The 24,252-nt window shown below is 43.4% G+C and overlaps 1 protein-coding gene across 20 annotated transcripts in view; it reads left to right on the forward strand.

Annotated features, from left to right (window-relative positions):
- Sh3kbp1 (SH3 domain containing kinase binding protein 1) overlaps positions 1–20,564 on the forward strand; it is a 328,667-nt gene extending 308,103 nt beyond the window's left edge. For 13 of the 20 annotated variants that reach the window (XM_074063105.1, XM_074063107.1, XM_074063112.1 and 10 more), the window contains 5 exons: positions 5,005–5,114; positions 8,687–8,815; positions 13,379–13,644; positions 17,295–17,358; positions 18,993–20,564. In XM_074063105.1, the coding sequence (XP_073919206.1) occupies positions 5,005–5,114; positions 8,687–8,815; positions 13,379–13,644; positions 17,295–17,358; positions 18,993–19,034 (611 nt within the window). In that variant the 3' untranslated portion in view covers positions 19,035–20,564. The remainder of the gene's footprint in view (positions 1–5,004; positions 5,115–8,686; positions 8,816–13,378; positions 13,645–17,294; positions 17,359–18,992) is intronic. The other 7 variants (XM_074063111.1, XM_074063114.1, XM_074063117.1 and 4 more) reach the window with 1 other exon arrangement.
- The last annotated feature ends 3,688 nt before the right edge of the window (positions 20,565–24,252 follow it).

Here is a 24,252-nt window from a genome sequence, read left to right on the forward strand (position 1 = left end):
AGAGCCTCTCGTCCTTATGAATCTTTAAAGAATCAGCACAGCTTTTGCCAGTTTAATAGTTTTACTACCTTATGGACATTAAAACCTTTTTCTATTAGGAACACTTCCCAGCCAGACTGAGAAAGCTTATATCAAGTTTCAGCTTGATTCATTTTAAAACCACCATGAAAATTGGGCCATTTTCTTTGTACCACAATGGGTTAGTCATGGAAGTTTTTCCTCAGTCACAGTCACCATGGCCACAGTCATGAGGAGCATGCTCTGAACCACTAAAAACTTACATGACAGTATTGAAGAGTTTGTCTCCACTGTCAGAAACTGAGACACACTTCAGACTGAGAAGTGTGTCTCAGTTCTCAGTCTGGAAAACTACCAGGGTAACCTGAGGTTCCTTTTTCAGCAAGTGACCTCATCCTTGGTCTGTCTTTTTCTTTATGGCAGTTTGGTTTGGTTACTGTTTCCAAAAAGTACTCTTTACAATCTAAAACTGTAAAAAGTTAAACTTGGCTAAATGCACATTAAGAGGCTAGGAGTGGTTTTCCCTGAGGGACTCCGACCCTCCTCTTAACTCATGAGTGACAGGAATGAGGCAGTCTTCTCTGCCATCTGTCGTGGAGATGCTTGTTGAGTGTGGCCAGGCTCCAATGTGCATAGGTCTTTTGAGTACAAACCTTGGCCAATACAGCAGAGTGGGCCAGCCAAGCTTCCTCTGCCAACATGGCACACAATGCTGCCGTTGGCCCTGCAACTGCCACCTCATGTCCCACTAGGAACCACCTCTCTAAGCTGCACTCCAGGAAGTAAGAGCTTTTCCTTGAGATTATTCAGTGATTTGCTCGTTCTTTCCTTGCTTGACAGAATATCAAGCCTGTTTTTCCCAGGAATGTGCTAGACTTTGAGCACACAAAGATAAGTTCCTGCCCTCCTGAAACTCTCAGCCTAAGTGCAGGTGACAGACACCATGCCTCTGAGTCAATCCAAAAGCTTGGCTGGCCCACTCTGCTGTATTGGCCTGTCGCCAGTCACTCAAGCATTTGGCCTCCACCTTAATCAAGTGCTTCAGCGCCCCTGTTGCCACCCAGTTCAGGCCAGCATTCCTAGCCTGTCATTGGCAGACTGACCACACTGATGGGATGTATCCCCACAACTTGTCCCACAGGCCCTACAACTCCGTGGGAACAGCCCAGAACACCCCACCATTCACCTAGAGGCCTCTGTTCTTCGCTCTTCCACTGGATCCAGTCCTTCCTCTTCCTTCCCCCGAGACCCCAGACTCTGCCCATGCCCAGGCTGCACCCAGTCCCTGGGTGGCGTCAGGGGATGAGGTTTCATTTTCTGTTTTAATTGTCCTGGTGAGTCTGCTGTGCGGTCACGGTGGAGAACCAGAGTTAATTAGTCCTTAATTGTTCTTTAATCATACCCTGCTCAGAGTTTGCCTGCAGTTTCTTGGACTGGATATGGATATAGGTGTCCAGCTCAGCCTCAGGAGCTCCCTTCCAAGGCTCTTGGCAAGGCCTGTTTGTTGGAGCTTTTAAGTCTCCTCTTCCACCTCCTCCCCTAGCTGGCTGGCCATTCAATATCTGCTCCTCAGCTTTCTGTCCCCTCCTATTCCCCAGGCTTCCTCTGCCCTTCATTGTGCCTCCTTCTCTCCCCACCCAGCTCACCCCCACCAGCAAACAAGCCTGTCTTGGGTCTTATTCCATTTTTCCAGAGCAGTTGAGGATATGCATGGATAACCTGCTAAACTCATTGCATGTAGAGTGCGTGCAAGGATTTTGTGCAGCACTTTCTATAGCAGAAAAAAATAAGAGGAGGGGGAATGATTTGGAGACTTATTATCCAAAAGGGGATTGGCTAAATAAAAGATGAATTGTAGTGCCATTGATGATTATACAAAATATTTATGAAGAGTTTTGAGGCTGGGAGTAACCTATGCTCCTCCCAGCTACTCGGGAGGCAGAGATCAAAAGGATAGCAGTTTGAGGCCACTAGAGCTAAAAGTTAGTGAGATCCCATCTCAGCCAATAATCTGGGTGTGGTGGCACAAGCCTGTTGCCGTCCAGGTCATTCCAGGGGAAAAAAAACTAAAGCAAAAAAAAAAAAACTAAAGCAGAAAAGGGCTGGGACTATGGCTCAAGAGGTAGAGCACCTACCTAAGCAAGTATGAAGCCCTGAGTTCAAACCCCAGGACCGCCCAAAAATGTTTCAGAGATGTGGCATATAGTGTTAAGTGAAATAATCAGAAAACAGTATCACATATAATGTGAGCTCTAATATCTACTTTTTTTTTTTTTTTTGGCAGTACTGGGGTTACACCTGGAGTCACTCCACCAGCCTTTTTTTGTGAAAGGTTTTTTTCAAAACAGGGTCTCATGAACTGTTTGCCTGGGCTAACTTCAAACTGTGATCTCTCCTGATCTCTGCCTCCTGAGTAGCTAGGATTATAGGCATGAGCCACTGGTGCCTGGCTCTACTTTTTTAAAAGCCTAGAGGAAAATATACTGAAATACTAACTGGTTTTCCAGATGTGGTAAAATTATAGTTGACTTTCTTTTTCTGTTACAATTTCACATTTTTAAAAATGCATTGAATATGTATTATTTTTGTAATCAAAGAAAAGCTCATTTTCAAAGATTGAGGGGATGTTAATGTCAGATAGTGACTTTTACATCAATTCAACTTGATGCAAATGGGGAATTTCTATTCCAGACAAAGTGGAGTTGATAGAGTCCTGAGGTAGAGTCAGGAAGAGAACCTTTTAGGAAAATAAGATTCTCTAAAGTGATGGCCCCTGAGAGGGCCCAGTCCAGTAAGCCGGCACTGGAGAGGTACATTCCAGCAGTGGGAATCTTTGCCCTCCCCTAGTCCTGGGTCCTCCTGGCTCCCTGCTGAACCAACGGACGAGGCCTATTTTGAGCTCCCTCAGGTACTAGATGCTGGTTGGCTCCTGCTTGGCCTCAGAGCTTCACTGATATCTCTCTTTGTTCCATCTTTGCAGATGGTTAACCTTTGATTATATTTGCTTTGCCTTGATAAGAGGAATTAATTGAATAATTACTCATTCACCAATGTGCTAGGATAATGGCACTTAACATAATCCAAGGTATAATTTCGTGGTTTCTTCTGACCAGTGACTTGTGCTCAGTCAAAACCAAGCACCACAGTCCACTAAAGGAAATAGAACAATTTGCAGATAGCACATGCCTGTTCATTAATAGAATAAAGCTGTCACATAGCAAGACCACTACTCATAACCATCGACCCAAGTGTTCTCCCCAAAATAAGGGAGGACCAACCATAATTTATTTTTAACTTCTATGTCCTGAACTGGCATATTTTGAGTTATGGCAATTAGGATGGTTTCAGTTATAAATACAGAATATCTGATTAAAACTGGCTGAAATAACAGGGGTTTGCTAATTTCTTATGGCAAGAAGTCTAGGTAGTAGATCATTCCAGCATTGGTGGGCAGCTCACTGGGGTTGTCAGACATCCAAGCTCTTTCTATTTCTCTGTTCTTCCGTCTTCAAGCTCTCTGAGAGCCTTTGCCATGACTCTCTTCATGGTCCTAAATTGGCTGCCACAACTCCAAACATTCTATTTTTACCCAATAGCTTCCAAAGCAGGAAAGAAGAGGGACAGCACCTCCCTCAACCAGAAAGAAAACCTCTTTCCCATAGGCTCTAAGTGACCCAAATTGGGAAACACAGCTTCCTGTAAACCAGTCACAGGCAAACTTTAGCCGAGGACTGGATACACTGTCCTGAGACAAAACTGGGGATGTGTTAGAAGGGAGAATGGAAATGGTTTGGGAAGGCAGCACCTGTCAGCATTTAAGACACTGTTTACTTATCAGAAGGAAGTGATGTTGCCCTTGTCAGAAGCAGTAATGGTGCTCAGGGTTGGCCCTCTCAGCCAGCCATTGCTTTGAGCACCCTACATCCATCCACACTTGGTCCCCAGAACTCTGTAGAAGTGAGTAACCCATGGCTTGACCATTCATTGAGGAGGGTGACAAAGCAAAGACAGAGGCCTTTCTTTGGTCACATGTCAGACACATGAATGATTTCACGTTCCCCTGAGCACCTGTTGCTGTGATGTAAGCTCTCTGAGGCAGGGCTTATTCCTTTATGTTTTCTGGTTTAGTCTCAGTATCTAGTGCTCTGTGTGACACAGAGTAGTCACTCAACAACAGTGGAGCGAATGAATGAAGATAATGTCTCCATTGGATGAGAGTAGGTCTGGGCTGGGTGAGTTATGTGGAAAAGTGTGGCCCCCTTCTCTAGGGTGTTTAGTCTAACATTAGGGTAACAGTTGATGGCTAGATTATTGTGGTATGAGCAAAGGAGGAGACAGCCCTCTTGGATTTTTCCCCCTCTTTGGTGGGATCAGGATTTAAACTCAGGACTTTGTGCTTGCAAAGCAGGTGCTATACTGCTTGAGCCACACGTCCAGTCCATTTTTTCTCTGGTTATTTTGGAGGTGGAGGGTCTTGCAAACTATTTGCCCAGACTGGCCTCAGCTTTGGTCCTCCTGATCTCAGCCTCCCATATAGCTAGGATTACAGGTCTGAGCCACCAGCTTTTAGAATCAACAGCCGAGCAATATTCTCTTGCCCATGGCTATTAGACCTTGTGACAATTGCTTTTTGTGTTGAGACTGCAAGAATGTTCAGTCTTCTAAGGCAGACTTGGATTTGTGAAAGAAAGAAGATTCCTTCTTTAATCTTCTTTGTGTAGCTTTTTAGAGATTTATGGATGTAATTGTTAAATGGAAAACGAAAAGTCATGTTTCTCTCTCTTTCTTGGTAGCATGTTAATCTGGGAAGGAAATAATTATCTCATTCACTTTGAATTGCCTATATTGTTTGACCCAAGGGTATAAATGAACATAATCCAGACAGAAAGGGTGATCGTTAAGGAAAAGAAGTACTTGTAACACATTGTAAGAACCTTTTCTCACTCCTATTTTTGTTCTTAAAAATGTGTTTTGTTTTTGTTTTAGACCTAGAAGGTTTTGACTCCGTGGTATCATCTACTGAGAAACTTAGTCATCCAACTACAAGCAGACCAAAAGCTACTGGGAGGCGGCCTCCATCCCAGTCACTCACATCTGTAAGTGTCTCCTCAGTGTCTCTTTTCTTTTCTACAGCTGAAAAGTAAGAAGGATTTGAGATTCTGTCTAAGGACTCTTCTGCAAGTGACTGATTGGAGACACCATGGAAGAGGGATGCTGTCAGATATACTGCCAACTAAAAGAGATTGGAGAGTCTTCTTGAATCAAGCAGTATTTCTTTATACTTGTTCTTAGTGTTTCAGCCAGAAAGCTGGTACTCCCTGTTCCCACCTTCTTTCTCTCTCCTCCTAGACCAAATTCTTGTTTGAACCTGAAATGAAATTGCTAAGAAAAAATGTCGTGTTTTAAGGTGGGAAAAGAGTGCAAGACTAGTTTGGTCTATAAATAAGAGAATGCTTTATTAAAAAAAAAATCTTCCACTATACAGCACTAGGCAGTGGCCTTTATCTCCCAAAACCCCATCATCTGCACCCGTCCATGGAACCCCACGCAGACCTTCAGGAGATTGTTTTTAACCTTATGAGGCAGCTGGTCACAGAGAAGACACCAGTCAGAACACTCATGATAACCTGTAGAAGTTTTGTGTTTGGGTAATTTTGAATAACTTATTATTACAAACCTGTTACACATTTATTGTACCAAATCTGAAGGATACAATGCATAAAGAAGAAAGGTACCTGCAATTCTTCCCTAGAGCAAAGAACCATTAGTCTCTTGCTATATATCCATAGCTTTAAATGGTTCTATTTGTATGTACAAAATCATTTCTTCAAAAATGGCATCACATGATACAGTGTTTCAAACTTGCTTTTCTCCTAACTTATACTGCACACCTTTCTCCCCAATCACTATCCATCCTTCCAGAACAACTCATTTAATGGCTGCCTATTATTCTAAGTGAGTATGTGAATGTATCTAACCAGTGTACTATTTTGGATATTTATGCTGTTTCTAGTTCTTCATCATAAACAACATTCAAGTGAATGTCACTGTAAAACAATCTTGATGCTCCAAAATTATTCACTTAGGTACAAACTTTCTGAATGTGGGTCAAAAGGAAATGTGTTTTATTTTTTGCCATAAGTTGCAAACTTACCCTCCACAAAGGTTAAATTTACCTTCCTGAAGCTGTGTGTGCGTGTTTGTCGTTCATTTGCTCTACCTATCTACCTACCTACTTACCTACCTACCTACCTACCTACTTGCCTACTTACCACATTGCTTTTTCCTTGCAGCTCTGACACCTATAACCTCCACTCAGATGCACTAAGGAAATAACCTTTTGCAGGTTTCCCAGGACACTTTCTCTTTTCACCTCATTACTAATCCCACCTGAACTGTTGTCTTTTAGAAAAAAAGAATGCCACTTCCTTTGAGCCTCTTCTCTCATATCTACGGAGTCTGGAAATGTGGCTTGAATTGCCCTCTATTTTCTTTGTCTGAAACAGACCTAAGTTTGTGTTGACTCCTTTGAGAGAAAGTCTTAGAAAAAGTGGCTGCTTTTTTCACTTTTCTATAGAGTTCTTTAGCAGCCCTGCCTTCTTTCCCCTCTCCGTCCCCATACCCCACCCCAGCATGCACATATGTACACAACCTATCTGATTGCTTCTGAGCATCTCTGCATTTTGATTTCTCAGTCCTTCCTCTCTCATCTTCTCTATAAATCCTTCATCATTTTGTTTTCCCTCCAAGTTCTCCTCTGCTTGTTAAGATCTAGAGAGCCTTATGGCTTCCAGAATTAAATTCAGAGGTTCAAATTACCATATCCCTTGGTCCATGCATCCCTTGTCTAGGAGTTTGTGTGTATTTTGGGGACCAAGTAAAGGCATCTCATTTTTACCCTGCTTTTACACTACACAGTTGTTTATTCACTCATTTAACAAATATTTAGACATCTATCTCCTGTGGACTGGACGCTGTGCCAGGTACCAGGGATATAGCTGGGAATGCGAAGTACATGATCACTGCCTGCAGGAAGTTTATGGTACAGTAACAGGAAGTGATTTTATCTGCAGCTTTACAACAACAGGATATGTTGGTGCTTTCATGAAGTATGATAGCCATACTGTCTTCCCTTCATTCCTATCCATCCCATTTGGATGTGTACATTGAATTCCTGTTTACTCCTCTTGCATTTAGCACCTGTGGGGTTTTCATGGCAAATGGGATTAGTGGATAAGAACATACTCCTAAAAGGCTACTGGGGGAATGATTGAGGAAACACCAGTTATGATTCCCCAGCCTGGGGCCATCCATTCTAATTGAAGCTATTTAGGTGTATAGAAGTCAAAGAGCAAACTTTGATTGACAGCTCATGCAACATAGGTTGTATAGGAAGAAATAGGATTTTTGAATTAAAAAATCTAAAAATGAAAGGATCTGGGCATTGCATAGTGGTTAAGCAGTTAAGCCTAGATTAATAAGAAAGCTTGGTGGGGGGTGTTATTTTAGGTAATGGGATTTTCAGATTAAATGAAGATTAACAAATGAGACATTTCAAGCAGAATTTTTCTTAAAATTCCCTAAAACATACTAGTGTTCAGCCTTAGTAAATAAAATAAAGAGATGAAAACAATGTGGTTATAATTTTTCCATAATGATATCAAATGGTAATTTTTAAAAAGGATTGTGTTCTTACCACAGGGGTAGAGAGATGAGGTTGAATATGAGCTCACTCCATCGTATTTCTTGAAGATTCATTAGAAAAAAGATTCCTTGCTAAGGGAACTTTTATTTTCATTTGCTTTGTTCTCAAATAGGGAAGTTCGAGCTCTGGGATCATTTCTGAACAAGTGAATTCTGGTGAATTGGTCCCCATTCATGCAGTTTTTTGATGTTCAGAATGATGTTCACAATGAGACAGAAAGGGCAGGGGTGTTGTCCCATATTTTACCCAAAGATGCTGCCACTCCATAAATATACTTTAGCAAATACAGACTCTGAAATGGATGTTGACTGTGCACAGAAATGAGGACAGAGATTTAACAGCAGGTACCAAAAGAGAGATGAATTTGTTGTGCTAGAAGGCAGGTTGTGCTCTTAGGCAGCGGATATGCTTGTCACTGGACCTCAGGCCTGATGGTCCCTTGTCTCTAGGAATGGTCTCCTCTCAGATGCATCCTTTAAGACACTTCATTCAGGGTGCATAGATTTCATGATCCTGGAGAAGGGTCAAGGAAAAGGATGAGGATGAGGATAACAGGCAGCCTCCTGTTGACTATGGGTTCTTCCTCACCACACTGGTAACCCCACAAGGGCAGAGACCATGTAGGGCACATCATCATTAAGTGTGCAGTACTAAGCTCAGTAGTGAATGTTTAGAGAAAGGAGGGGTGATGGATATGCTTGTGTGGATGAAGTTATGGATTCCCATTGGGGGAAAGACCCCTGGTTTAGGAAACTTTACATCTTGGTCCCAGTCCTGTCACTAACCAGCTTTATGTCTATCTCTAGTACATGGATCTCACTTTTTGCCTCACAGGGCTATAGTGAAGAGAGAGACAAAATAGAAGCATCAGGTGCAGTGAAAAGCAAGCAGCACCATATTAATGAAAGCTGTGTCAGCTGAAGTATGATTCTGACGAAAGCATTTTCTTTTGGCTTTATCCAGTCCTCCCTTTCAAGCCCCGATATCTTTGACTCCCCAAGTCCCGAAGAAGATAAAGAGGAACACATTTCGCTTGTGCACAGAGGAGTAGACGTGTCAAAGAAGACTTCAAAGACTGTTACCATATCCCAAGTGAGTGACCAGCCAGGGCGAGGTATCCCTGCCCGTCCATGTATGTGCTGCATTAATGAGAGGTTATAAACCAGACAAGGATAAACAGACAACACAGGTGTTTGTCATTCTTCTGTGACAGTGATTACTTTAGTCATCAAAATCCCGGAGGCATGTTGCAGTCTCCAGAGGCAGGCAGGGCCCCTGGGCTGCAAGTTCAGTTGTTTATTTCCCATGGCTCTTGTGGTTGCATCTCCTCTTCATGCCATCATACACACGCCCACATGCCCTTGCACACCACCAGCGCAACCAAAACAATTTAAAAGGCTTTGGAGTATCTAGAGAGTCTACATTAAATGTGTTAAATGCTGTGCCCTCTGTTCACAGATCTTATCTTTTATGTTCAAAGCTGGCAAAAATTGGACTGGAGGCATGGCTCAAGTGGTAGAGCACCTCCCTCGCAAGTGCAATACCCTGAATTCAAGCCCTAATACTGCCAAAAAAAAAAAAACTGGCCAAAATTATTGGTAGCTGGGCACAGTGGCTCTTGCCTATAACTCTAGCTACTTAGGAGGTAGAGATCAAGATTATTATCTAGGCCAGCCCTGGCATAAACCCCACCACCAAAAAAATCATTGTTGGAAGATCATTAATATAAATAACCAATACGATCTCCCAAGGAAAAATTTATTTGGATTCATATTCTAGGATAAATTTATAATCTAAAGTATTTTAATTTCATTGCATGCTCAGGGAATGCTATATCTATTTTATGTGGACTTGGGGTTTGAACTCGGGGCTTGGTGCTTGCAAAGCAGGTGCTCTGCCACTTGAACCACCCCTTCAGTCCATTTTGCTCTGATTATTTTGGAGATGCAGTCCCTCAAACTATTTGCCCAGCCTGGTCTCAAACCACAATCCTCTCCAGATCTCCGACTCATAAGTAGCTAGGATTATAGGCATAAGCAACTGGTGCTATGCTAGTTTACATTGTTGTTTGTGAGAAACAAAGAAAACATTGTTGTTAGGCACACCTGTAGTCCAGCTACCATGTAGGCTGAAGTAGAAGGATCTCTTGAGCCTAGGAGTTCAAGACCAGCCTACCTAATATAATGAGATCCCCATCTCAAAAAAGGAAGGAAGAGGCTAAGGATGTAGCTGAGTGCTAAAGTACTTACCTAGCATGCACTAAAAAACAAAAACATTGCTTAGCTACTTCATGCAAGGTTTCTTTTGCTGTTGCTGTGGTTTGAACCTTAGGGCCTTATGCTTGCTAGGCAAGTGCTCTACCACTTGAGCCATGCCCCCAATGTTTTCCGCTTTAGTTATTTTTCACATAGGGTCTTACACTTTTGCCTACGCCAGCCTTGTACCATTATCCTCCTACCTCTGCCTCCCAAATAGCTGGAATTATAGGTGTGTACCCCTATACCCAGCTACATAAAACTTTTGAAGCGTAAGCACCCTGTAAAAATTCTGTTCTCCCTATAAAATCCTGTTTTCTCAAACTAAGAAAGCCCAGTCGGTTAGGATTATTTTCTTGGAGCGTTAGCAATTTTTTCTGTCTAAAAGCAGAAAACTAGTCAATTTGAAGCAGAAATTACTATAAAGAAGTCAGAGATCAGGTGGGATTTTCCTTCTAATAGATTTAAGAATTTGCATGTATAGGTTTTCTCAAAAATCTGATACAATAAGCAAAACATGATCCTATAAAACAGATCAATTTAATTATCCACAAAACCAAAGCATTACTGAAATTGGATTTAGAATTTTATTTTTTCTGTCCCTTTCTCTGACATCCCTGGGGTGTCTCTACAGTGACATCTGCTGGTGGACTGTGGCTTTCGTGTTTTTAATTTGCACAATTCTAATTCCATTAGCCTATTCACTTCCCTGGAGTTGTCAGGTTGTGTTTTTCATTGCCTCTAGAAATTCTACTTGAGCTAATTTGATCAGAGAGGTGGTGACCTTTACTTTATGAGGGATTTTAAAAGTACTTATTAACTGAAATGGGCTGGGAGAGCTAGCCATACAGGCATTCCAAAACGAAGCATTGATTCGAGAAGCATCTGGAAGTCCATCAGTGTTAAGGGCATCAGTAGGTCATGAGTGGCCTGAAAGGATGAAGGACAGGAAATGGAAGAAGGCATGAGCCCAGGAGTACATAATCAGCAAAGAAAATAACAGGAGAGCACAAATCTTCAGACTCGGGCAGCCACAGTCACAGTGCTGTCTGAGAATTGGCTGATGGGGAGGGGTTGAATTCCCAGTTCTGCATGTGACTAGCAAGGAGAAGTGGAGAGTCATTCAACCAGCTCTCAAAGCCTCAGTTTCCTGCTTGGTAAAATGCGTGTGCCAGTTGATCCCTGTTTAAATTGTAGAGCTGACGTCCAGTATGCAATCAAAGCTCCATAAATGTCAATTCCTCCTCACTCATACTGTAACGTCTACTAACAACAAAGCCTGGCTGGCGGAGCGCTCTCCCTGGCAGCAGAGAGCGCTTTTCCTCAATGGTAACTTGGCAGAGAAAAGGCGAGCAGAGAGGCTGGGAATGATGGCCCATCTGCTTTTGGCTCCCTCTGCCCAGTCTCTGCCTCTAGCACAGCCTGAATCCAGACTCTACCTCCTCACTGCTGTGCCAGCCAACCCCCTTCTTGGCGCCTGCCCTGGGATGGCCGGCTGAGCACGCCTGCTGCTGGAGGGAGTCCCATGGCTGTAGTGCCAAGCTTCACTATCAGCCTCAGCTTCAGTCCTGTCACGCCCTCACCTCTCAAAGTCCCATCCCACTACTATGCCTTCTCCCCAACTGCCTATCAACTCACTTTCCTTTCCAGGTGTCTCCTCTCTGGGCTTTCCAGGTACCCCTCTTCCCTCCCACCCCAGACTGTCCCACACCCAAGTGTCCTCCTGGCTTCCTCAGGACACTTCTCCATCAAGCCTCTCCTGCCTCTCTCCTCCATCTTCAGCCTGGCTTTCCGCTGTTTTTTCCCACTAGCATTTCCGGCAGCTCAGGGTCTCACCCATCTCTATAAGCAAACAAAGCCCTTGATGCTTTCTTCTCCTAAGGCTTCTGCATGAGTTCATAATCTCTCCCCATCTTCTGCCAAGGTTTGGGGAAAAAGGCACATCCTCTGCTTGGCAGCTGTACCCTCACTTCCCCTTCAGAACCTGATCTGCTGCCATTGGGTTTCTGTCTCTCTTCCACCACCAAATGAGCTCTCCTCTTTTCCTCTCAGTATCCTTAATCCACTTACCCAAAATTTTTTTTCCTCCTAGAAACTTCTTTAGGGAGCTTCTATAAGCCAGGCTCCTCTACTGGTCTTGCTTCATCTCCTCTCTAGCTATTCTTTCCCTATTGTCAAGGGCTCTCTCTCCCTTCTCTCCTGGCCTCTTCAATGTGGGACTTCCCCACATTGGGCCTCTTCTCCTCTCATGCTATCTTATCTGCCCCCATGGCTTCTACTTTCTTTGGCCCAACTCACTCTTTAGTCACTGGCTCTGCCCCTCAGCCATCCCTCAAGCTCCTAAAATTCAGTATGTCTAAAGCTAAAATTATCTGGGCCTTCAACCTGTCCTTCTTCCCATGAAAGGTGCAACCTCCATGCCTGGTTCTTACCTCTCCAACCATGGCCCTTGATCTTTATTCCCTGTTTGACCCTCTACAGCCTGTCTAAGACCTTATCTTCTTGGTCATGGGCTATCTGTTCTGTGAGGGCAGACTCCATCAGTCTCACCCACTCCCCACCACAGCACCAGGGACGATGCCTGGTGCTGTTTGTTAGATGTGCTTACTCTTAACCACATCTCTCAAAATCACCTATCTTCTTGGCCACTGCTAAGGTCACACCCTCACTGTTTCTAGCCAACATTGTATGAGAGTCTCCCAGCAGTTCTATTTCCAGGGCATGCCATCATTTCAACCTGCCCCGTCTCCCTTCCCAGCCTTACTCTCCTTCACTAGCTCTCTCCTGTCCACTCTGATCTTCTAGCCACATTTCCCACTAATGTGTTTTGCTTTCTGGTCTCTAGGCTTTGGGGCCTTCCTTCCTCCTACAACTGCTTTCCCCAAAAATCTCTCCTTTCCTCTGACCCCCTTCAAGATAGGATTGTTAGCAGCTCTTTCCCACTGCTTTCCTTCCAGTACTTTTGCCTCTTTGATGTGTTTCCAGGGCTCTCTGTATTTCCTCTCTCTCGTGCAGTCTTCTTCGTCTGCTGCAATGTGTTGGTTTGTCTGTCAGTCTGCACCCCACTGGGTTCTGAACATCTAGGGGCCAGGAGACTGTCTTGCTCACTTCAGAGTTTGTGGTGCCCAGCAAGCAGTTGGGCATCTCTATGTGTATATGAAACTAGCCAGGGATTGTCCAGAAAGAAGATCAAATTAAAAATACCTACGGGCAGCACTGGGTGCAAGTATGCTTGCACCAAGTTGGCCCTTGTTGGCTTCTGGATGAAGGAATAAGTGAGTGTGGAGTCTGTGGAGAGAGGTAGGGATGGGATATTGAAGAAGGATATGACTCACCAGGACTGGGAGGTGCCATGCCTGGATCCCTGGCTCTGAAGCCTCTCCACTTTCCCTCATCACAGGTGTCTGACAACAAGGCGTCCCTGCCACCCAAGCCGGGGACTATGGCAGCAGGCAGTGGTCCAGCCTCTCTGTCTTCAGTGGCGTCCTCCCCCTTGTCATCCTCTTTGGGAACAGCTGCACACAGAGCCAATTCCCCATCTCTGTTCAGCATGGAAGGCAAACCAAAGATGGAGCCTATGACCAGCAACCAAGCAGCTGTGGAGGAGCTAAGGACACAGGTCCGTGAGCTGAGGAGCATCATCGAGACCATGAAGGACCAGCAGAAGTGAGTGCCCAGGGACCACATGCAATTGCCTTCAGGTGGCTCTGAACTAGGGCAGGGCCTGGTTAGCAAGCCTGGGTTCTACTCTGCCCCAGAGAGTGGACCAGGCTTCTCCACTGGTAGTGGGAGCAGATGTGGACCTCATGAAGCTTAATTTATACTTGAATCATGCTCTATTTTTAGCCTCTGCTTACTGTGTGCAGGAAGAGCACAGGCTGGTTGTGGGGTGTACGGGAATGAGTCAGTTGCAAAGACCAACACTTTCAGAAAGCTGCTAAAGAGAAAATTCTTGATATCCCCTATAAAGTACAGTATTTCTGCATCAGTCAGCTTTTTGTCACTGTGGGAAAATACTTGAGAAAATCATCTTATAAGAAGGAAAGGTTTATTTTGGGTCATGGTTTTCGTCTCTGATCATTTATCTCCATTGCCTTTGGGCCTGTGGCAAGGCAGCAGGGAGCATGTGGTAGAGGAAACTGCTTACCTTGTGTCCCAGCCAGGAAGCAAGGTGAGACAGGACGGTCTGGGGTCCCAATATTTCTTTAAAGGGAACAGTCCCAATGACCTAACTTCCTTCTACTAGGCCCCACCTTCTAAATATCCACCATCTCCCAGTAGCACCACAGGCTGGAGGCCAACCCTTTGTTCCTTTGGGGGAACATTCAAGATCCAAACTATAGTAGTACATATGCCCCTTTTTTCTGAGACAGTGTCTCACTTTATAGCCCAGGTAGGCCTTGAACTCACAATCCTCTTGCCTCCTGTGTGCTATATTCATATCCCACTTTTGTTTTGTTTTGTTTTTTGTTTTTTGTTTTTTTGGTAGTACTGGGGATTGAACTCGTGGCATCCTGCTTGCTAAGTAAGCATTCTACTACTTGAGCCATGCCTACCACTTCTTAAATAAGCCCAATTGTCAGTTTTTCCTCTAGCATCAGGAAAACTGTGACTTCTTCACTTAGCTGCCAGATGAAACAGTTCTCTTGCATTGAAGGACCATAATGTATGAAGACGTATTGAATCTTTAAACTCAAGACTTTACCCTCAGCAAGATGTTCTTACCATGAGACTCAGGGGGCTTTCTGTATGCATGCCTGCACACATGCTGTCATCCTCAGGGAGCACTTGAATGGGGAGAAATACCTGTGAGCAAAAATAAGTATCATATATAGCTATCACTCGGGATGCTCTTTGCAATGAGAAAGCTGGTAGAAGATTAGATGTAGACAGCACTTATCTAAAGAAACTCAGGCTTGGAGAGTTTAGAGATCAGCTAGCTCCTTCTGGAGGGAACCTTTCTTAAGAGGAGGCATCTCAAGGTCACATTTCTCAAGGGGGATTTTGAAAGATGGTCTGGAATTGCCCAGAGCACTCTGGCAGAGGGGACAAGCTCACACACTCAGAGGACACAGAACAGCCTGGTGGGACTGCGCCTCCCCAGGCATCTGGCCACCTTGGAGCCAAGTAGGGTGGGGGTGGGAGATGTGGCTGAAGACCTGTGGTCACACCTTGTGGAGGGAGTCTGGGGTTACTGGCAGAAGCCTTGTTACCTGCCTCCCCCTACAGGGCTAGAGGGCCCTGAAGTGATTACAGTTAGAGACTTTGGTGGATAATTTTGTTAAGCAAAGTTCATTTCTTCTCTGAAGGACCCTTTAAAGCCTTCACCATATTTTGGGAGGATGCAGAAGATAGTATATGCAGTTTCCCAAATATACTTAATCATAGAACCCTTTTTGTCCAGAGCATCCTGAGATAAGGGTTCCGTGGAACTAACTTTGAGTAAAGTAGATCTAAGTAATTTATGTTTCATTCAGGCTGGGTAGTGTCAGGCAAAGTTGAGGCTTCTTGTACTAACTTCCTGACTAGGAGAGACAAATATGCAAAATTGGCAGAATGGTACTCCTTGAAAGGGTCTTCCTGGGGCCAGCCAGGCTGCCTCTAACTCCTCAAAGTCCCCAGCTCCTATCTGACTCTGAAGGCTACAGGTTTGGGGACGCAAAAGCCTCATCCTTGTCCACCCAGCATGGATCCCTTGCCTAGAGTGTGACTTCATGGCCTCAGGACATCCCAGAGCACTGATTCTCAGCCTTCTGAACAGGGCCATTGAGTCAGACTTGCCTGGATCCAGGGCTTTGGCCGTTTGTACCCTCCGAGAGGTACCTGGAAACTACCAACATGTCTGACATGGCCTGAGCTCCCCTATGAGTGCAGAGCCACCTGGGCTTTGAACCCTGTGAATAGCAGGCCAGAATGGTCCTTCCCCAGCCAATACCTTCTTGAATCAACACCTTACAATGTCCCTTCTACCATGGCCTGCCTCTGGCCCTCATGCCTAGGGTAAGTGAGTCCCCATTAGTTTGCTCTCTTAGCTCTTGGCGTCACTTTCCCTTTTAGTATTCAAGTCAAGTCTATGCCAACACTTACCCTCATCTCCAAACTTGCTTGTGCTCAGAGGCAAGTCCCCCTCCGTCTATGCCCTGACTTTCCCTACTAACCCCACATCTTCCTTCCTCCTTCCTCCTTATAGACTTATGCCCATTTTTAGTAGTTCAAGGCTTAGAGACTTTCTTTGGACCACCTTCCCCAACCGACTTCCTGTACCCAGACCCCTCAAGGCTTTTCTTGCTATAGTCTTCCTGGGCCTGGGCCATTGGTTTAGGATCTCACCTTCCACTTCTTTCCTAAACTCTATGTAGTGTGCATTGAGACACAGGTGCATAATGTGTGCTTCAGTAAATACGGGAATGAATCACAGCTGGTTATTCTCAGATAACCCAACATATTGACAGCAGTGCTGGAGCACTGGCCCAAGTACAAGTGGCCATCATGGTGCTCATCTGAAGTGAGCAAATACATGCACTATCACTGCTACCATATTTCCTGTGCTATTTCATTTTCCAATCAGCCCAGTTCGTACAAATGTACATGTGCAATGCAGCATTTGATACCTTAAAATGGAATGCAGCTCTCAGACCAGTGTTTAAGTTGTTGCAGCATCCTAAGTACAGTGCCCTGACTTGTCAGGATGATTAGCTTTGCCCCACTTTGTTATTTAAGTTGGAAAGGGTAGCAGGCTGTGGGTCCCAACTCATGGCTGTTTCCTCTCAGACTTCATCACTAGGTTCAGATCTTAAAATTTGCAGGATTTTGTGAGAATTGGTGAAAACATACCAGTGACCTTTTTATTAATTTACATTCTGTAGAAAATGAAGTATATATGGAGTGGTAAAAGTGTCTGCAATGAAAATTATAATCTAAGTACATTTGAAGACCAGTGAACCTGTTACACAAGAGTAGAAGGAAGATGACAGAATATGAGCCTTGGTGCCTGGAGTCCAGTCATTGGGCAAGTCAAGCCACCACTTTGGGACTCAATTTCCTTATCTTCTCTTTTTGGGATAAATTTGGACTAAGGAACTCAAGGGTCATTTCAAGACCTACAATTTGATGGCTACATATTTTGGTGGCTCCCAAATAATGGCAAGCCCTTCTGTTTGATATAAATCTTAAGTAATAACATTGTCAGGAAAGTATGTTTGGTCCACATTTTCTTTGTAAAAGGGTCAGATGGATTTTGTAGTGATAATAGGTTTCTTACCTCTTCATGGGAAACTCTGGGTTTTTGTTTGATTCTATTGCCCTTTGCTTTTCAGACGAGAGATTAAGCAGTTACTGTCAGAGTTGGATGAAGAGAAGAAAATCCGGCTTCGGTTGCAGGTAGGTCCCTCAGGGTCCTGCTGCCCATTAGGCCTGGGCTGGCTCAGTTTAGGTTGAAGGCACAGACAGGGCTTTATTTTGAAAATAAATGATTGTTGCTTCTCTTCATATTTAAATAGGATTTCTGTGACAATTTTCTATAGGCTTACTACCCATCCTTTCTTAGAATCAGAAAGCCTGGGTGCAGGGGAAGATTAGTAAACATGTCCCCAGTTGGCTTCTCATTTGGAATTTAGTTTAAGCATCTCCTCTACAAAAAGGTCTCTTCAGTTTCCAGGAGGCCTCATTATAGTAACTGCCAGAGGGCATGGTGTTGGGGAGGCCCTGTTGCCTAGGTAGTTTCTGTCACATGATCTTTGGGACTCTACAGACCACACCTGGTGTTTGCTCTTCATCTCTTTACTTCTCCCTAATGGCTATGTCAGTCCCACCAGAGCATCTGAGCACCCTTCCTCCCTCCCACCCACCCATCCTTTTTCCTTTTTCTTTTCTTACTCATATGTGCATACAAGGCTTGGGTCATTTCTCCCCCTGCCCCCACCCCCTCCCTTACCACCCACTCCGCCCCCTCCCTCTCCCCCCACCCCCTCAATACCCAGCAGAAACTATTTTGCCCTTATCTCTAATTTTGTTGTAGAGAGAGTATAAGCAATAATAGAAAGGAACAAGGGTTTTTGCTGGTTGAGATAAGGATAGCTATACAGGGCATTGACTCACATTGATTTCCTGTGCATGTGTGTTACCTTCTAGGTTAATTCTTTTTGATCTAACCTTTTCTCTAGTTCCTGGTCCCCTTTTCCTATTGGCCTCAGTTGCTTTAAGGTATCTGCTTTAGTTTCTCTGCATTAAGGGCAACAAATGCTAGCTAGTTTTTTAGGTGTCTTATCTATCCTCACCCCTCCCTTGTGTGCTCTCGCTTTTATCATGTGCTCAAAGTCCAATCCCCTTGTTGTGTTTGCCCTTGATCTAATGTCCACCTATGAGGGAGAACATACGATTTTTGGTCTTTTGGGCCAGGCTAACCTCACTCAGAATGATGTTCTCCAGTTCCATCCATTTACCAGCAAATGATAACATTTCGTTCTTCTTCATGGCTGCATAAAATTCCATTGTGTATAGATACCACATTTTCTTAATCCATTCGTCAGCCACCCACCCATCCTTTCATCCAACTCTCCCATGACCAAATGACCAGAGGTTGGCTTTCAATTTTCATCTAGTTGGTGCCTCCATGGTAGTGATTGGGATAGATACTGCTCTCTATCACTTCTGAGGTACTGACACACACCCTGCTGGGCCAACTGCAGCTGCCTTCCCATACCGTCAAGATGGTCCAGTATGTCAGGACAGCTAGGAAATTGGAATCGTTCTGCTCTTGGCAAACTTTGGACCCTCGTAGGCCTGAGAATTAAAATGTCGGCCATTTCCTAGTATGTTGTGCCTATGTGTCTGTTCTTTAGGTTCATGTAATCCCTGGCATTGTTACTGATTTTTCATTCAGATGTCATTCCATCTGTTTCACCTCTAAAATTGCCAGGTTGTGTATTTTCTTTCTACTGAGCAGGTTGATTATCTTTCAGCTTCTATAAAACCAGTTAATACATTCTGATTTTGTCCATTTTTTCCCTTTATAGATGGAAGTGAATGACATAAAGAAAGCTCTTCAATCAAAATGAATACTTGATAATTGAGATGTTGCATTATTCATCCAGAGTCCAAGACTCAAATTTTCTGCCCCAGCCAAAATAATCTTGTGCCAAAAGAATAAAGGTTTGCCTCAACATGTCCCTGTTTGAAAGATTAGCACAAAAGTCTTGATAGCACAACACAAATTCCATCCAAGAGGAGAATCTTCCCCATGGTGTTAGTCCTGGGTCTGGCACTGGTTGTGACTTAGAGCAAATTGTGCTAAAAGCTTTTCTACCTTGAGATCTCATGCGAAACAAAAACTCAGGCAGTTTAGTCCATAGTGGTACTATTTTGATGATATTTTCCATTAATAAAATGTAATTTCAGATTATTCGTTTACAAGCTTTATAATTTTATGATTTTTTAATTGTGTTTTGTCACAGATGCCCCAAGTGTTTGTACTACACCTAGTCAGAAGCGAGCATCTTGTTCTTTTGCTTCAGGCAGAAAGCTGCCTCACTTTGTGTTCCTCTTTAGAATTCTATTACATATGCAATTTTAGGTCCAACCTGTCCCTTCCCCTGCCAGCAGACCCCACCGCCGTAAGAGAAATTTTAGCTTATATATGATGGTATATTTACAAAAAGAAAATCTGGTATTTGCAATGATCTGTGCCTTCTTTTTACCACCCTCTTGATTGGAGCTTTTGTGATGCAGCTACCATGATTCAAAAAATAAATAAATAAAAATCAGCCACTTACCCAAGTCCACTAGAGGCCACTGTCTTCACAGCTTCTCTCACCCTAGCCAAAGGTCCTAAGTGGAGACAGCTGAGAAGTAGGACATGGTCTGTGGTACCAGCTGTGACTTTTCAGTTTCTCCCACTTTTAGGTTGTTCATGAAACTAGAAATGTCATCCCTGCTTGATTTTTCATCAGCCAAGTTAAACCCCTGCTTCCTGTCCTTTGCACCTTTTGCGTGAACAGAATATGCATTATTAAAGCAAAAATAAATAAAAGTAAAATGCAAATGAAAACAAGGGGGGGAAGTTGTATTATTTCCTGCACTTGGGTTATCGGTGTGTGTTACTGTTTAAACTGTATTCACATAATGTCATTTGCCTTGCTCACTTGTAATCCCTTCCTCAGGTCCAGGAGAATGGGGGGAAGGTCTTGTTGAAGTGCACTCATTGGATCTTTCTTGCATTTATGGAATTGCTTTTTTCTTCTCAAGGAAACTGATGTTTGCTTGTCTGCTTTATCTTTGTAGCATATGGAACAGTTCAGCCTTAGACTATGTAACTGTTTTCTCATCCTTAGCTGAAAATAAGGGGCATACTGTACTGCAAGATTGTTCAGGGGTAAAAGGTGGCCCCCAAAGATGTTTGATGTGTTTCTAAACAGCCGCTTTGTCTATTTCCTGCATTTTATAGTGCAACTCCGAAACATAAATAGATTTGCACAACCACAAAGAATGAGAATTGATAACACTGAAGGAATGATGCAAAAAAAAAAAATCACCCCATGTTATTCATCATTGAAAATATAACAAACAAATGTCTCTTCCTTTGTCTTCCTCTCTCCCTTCCCCTGCCTTGCTCTTGGCCTGCAGATTCATCTTTTCTGCTTGGGGCTGTTACTTCCCTCTCCATATTTATAGAACCCCAAAGCCCTAGTCTTCCTGGATGGGGACACAGTTACGGGAGGGAAGTGTGTAAAGGAACCATGTACCTTTCATTTCCCATGGCTGCTACCCGTGGTCTCAGTGTGCTTGGGGCCAGAGCACCACGTTTCTAAGGCAGCATAAACTATTTCTGTACCCCCTGACTGTTCTAAGCATTTCTGCATTAAACTTGAAGACTTCAGAGATTTCCCACCTAGTATATAACAATGAGGATGAGATTCTTTGAATTTTTCATTTACTCATCAAGAAAATCCCTACTGATAGAGCTTTATATGATGTGTGTCCACAGTAGAATTGTTACCAATTAAATGGAGAGATTGGGGCACCTTCATGGGGCACTGGCAACATGGAACATAGAGAGTCAATGTCTTCCCCTCATAGAGGCCATTGGCTTTCTTCATATAAAGAGAGGGAGAAGCAATGGTAGAAAAAGAAGTTGGCATATCCAGCTTCATTACTGCCCATTGGGATAACCAGCAAGAGGATTCTGCATCATGGAACTGGATGAGCCACTGCCCAAACAGCCACCATCTTTACTCTTGACAAAATGGAACCACCAAGAACATTGAAAAGCTTGGGAATATTACTTTTGAAAAAAAATTCTTTGGCATTCAGCATGGACTCAACCAGGCATCTATGGAAATTATTTTTTTGCTTCATTTTCTAAAGTTGTATTTAGAAAAGTCTTAAGTATTGTGCTTTGTAAAAGAAGATGATTAAAATGAAATTTTGTGAAAATATTTTTGTTCAAAGTTGTCATGGTCCAAGAGGAATGATTTCTTGGAATATAAACCCTTTTTCTCTATTTTACACAACTTAATTTCTCATAGAGAAATGTCCTTAAAAGACATAAAATAACCCATTAAAACCCGTGCCTGTGGATTCCATTTTTTAAATTGTTCAGTTTTACATTCCTATCTAAGCAAAAATGCTAGTTAGGTATAAATACCTTTTTAGTGTAAAAACCATTAAATTATCATTATTCAAATAATTGTGTAAAGCCACTTTTATTCATCCACAGTCCTCAAGGCAGCACATTCAAGTACGTGATGTTTTCTCCCATAAGAACATCCTGTATCTGCCACCACCCGTGTGTCTCTTGTTAGTAATGGTGGGGTTTTATTTCCTTTCATAAGCAGCATCTTGATGAGAAAACTGCAGGGTGTGTAATTCATTACCCATACTTGCCATGGTCTGTATAAAAATAATCCCACAAAGGCTTTTGTGTTACAACCTGAGGTCATCATCACCGTCCCTCTTTTTCTTAAAAATTGTATTAGTCTTTAGTTCTCTAGTTATTTTTTGCACAAATTAATGTCAAAATGTTTCACTACCAAGAGAGCTTGGCGTAAAGCTTTTCCCTTTGCTTTTGTACAAATGAGAAGCAGTACAAAACGACGCATGCATAGGTGATAGGTGTTAAGCGTGGCTGGTTGTGGCATCTAACAGAGGGAAGCCTGGGTGCTTAAGATCTGGTCGACAGACAACGATGCTGGTCCTAAACTTAGCTTGGCAAGGGCCAAGGCAAAGAAAACTTTCTCATCCAGAAATAAATGTCAGTGGTGTAAGGACCGATAGAGGACGATGTCTCTTAGGGAGATGAACCTTTGCTGTCATTCCTAGTCCTGTCCCTAGGGTCACCAAGGCTTCCTTCCCGTGGTGCTGAGGTGGCTGTCAATGCTAACAAGAACCCATGAAGAAGGTGCAGGCCCTCGAGAGGGGTTTTATTTCTTGCCATTTTACTTGATCCCAAATTGAAGTGGTCATGGGGACAGCCCTTCCTGCAAACAGCAGTGTATGCTCATCGTGTTTGTCAACTTGGAATTCTTAATAAAATGAGCTATTCCTTTTTCTTGTTGGAGCAATAGGTGATAACTTATTTCAACAAAACGATACAAGGTGAACTAGTAGCGTAGCTCACAGCTAGAATTTTCTGAGGAAACTTATCAATTAAATGGAGAGATTGGGGCAAACCAGTTCACGGGCAACAAGTTTGATTAAATTATGCATATAAAACAATGTCATTTTAAGTCTTAAATACTTCTATCTCCTACTTACTCCTATAGAATGTTCCTGATGCTACAGGAAACTAAGGTTTGTTGGCAGGCTTTGAGCTCTTTGATAGGAAGGTGCTTTGGAAATGCAAATTTTCATTGTAGTTTCTGTTAATTAAATAAGTTTTAAGGGATTTACAAACCAGTTTTCAAACCAATCAAGCTGATAAAAACCATCCTGAAACCAAACACAAAAACCATGAAGGACTCATTAATATTTCCAGGGTTATGCCCCTGAAGAAAAAAATGTCTTAGGAGGAATGGAACCGATTCTTTTCAAGTTTCATGATTATGTAAGAGCTCTGCTCATTGAATGCTCAGGCGAGACAGATGAATAGGGATTGGACAGGTGTGTGAAGTGCCCACCCATCCCCCTGCCTTGGTCCCAGGAGGTGCTTGGAAAATGTTTTTTGTTCTCCATCAGGATGATCTCCTTGGAGAAAGTAAATCTGGAACATGTAGAAGGACCTGGCTTTAGAGAGGGAGAAATCTCAAAAGGGAGCTTCCAGCCTGGAGGTAGAATGGACTACTTACATAGAAATTCATCTAGTGCTGAGAATCTGGGATGGGATGAGGAGGAAGATGGAGCAGTTGGAGCTGAGGGTGTTCATGCTCGTGATAATATAGGACACCTGACACTTTGGTGCTGGGCCTCACATACTGAGATTTACTAATCTTCCCCCCCTCCTTTTTTTGGTGTTACTGGGGTTTGAACTCGGCCTAGCATTTGCTAAAGAAGGGGCTTGAGCCACGTCCCCAGACCTTTTCCGTCTTGTGTTTTTGCCTGGAGCTGACCCCAAGCTCTGATCCTCCTACCTATGCCTCCCACGGAGTTGGAACCACAGGTACACATAACTTATTGAGATAGAGGTCTCAATAACTTTTTTGCCAGGGCTGGCCTTGAACCGTAATCCTCCCGATTACTTCCCAAATAGCTAGGATTACGGGCATGCACCACCACCACACTTAGCCCTTGAGTCTTTCTTTCTTTTTTTTTTCCTTTATTATTCATATGTGCATACAAGGCTCGGGTCATTTCTCCCCCCTGCCCCCACCCCCTCCCTTACCACCCACTCCGCCCCCTCCCTCTCCCCCCAACCCCCTCAATACCCAGCAGAAACTATTTTGCCCTTATTTCTAATTTTGTTGGAGAGTATAAGCAATAATAGGAAGGAACAAGGGTTTTTGCTGGTTGAGATAAGGATAGCTATACAGAGCATTGACTCACATTGATTTCCTGTGGGTGTGTGTTACCTTCTAGGTTAATTCTTTTTGATCTAACCTTTTCTCTAGTTCCTGGTCCCCTTTTCCTATTGGCCTCAGTTGCTTTTAAGGTATCTGCTTTAGTTTCTCTGCGTTGAGGGCAACAAATGCTAGCTAGTTTTTTAGGTGTCTTATCTATCCTCATATCTCCCTTGTGTGCTCTCGCTTTTATCATGTGCTCAAAGTCCAATCCCCTTGTTGTGTTTGCCCTTGATCTAATGTCCCCATATGAGGGAGAACATACGATTTTTGGTCTTTTGGGCCA

Source organism: Castor canadensis, chromosome X, assembly GCF_047511655.1.
Source record: "Castor canadensis chromosome X, mCasCan1.hap1v2, whole genome shotgun sequence".
Lineage (NCBI taxonomy): Eukaryota > Metazoa > Chordata > Mammalia > Rodentia > Castoridae > Castor > Castor canadensis.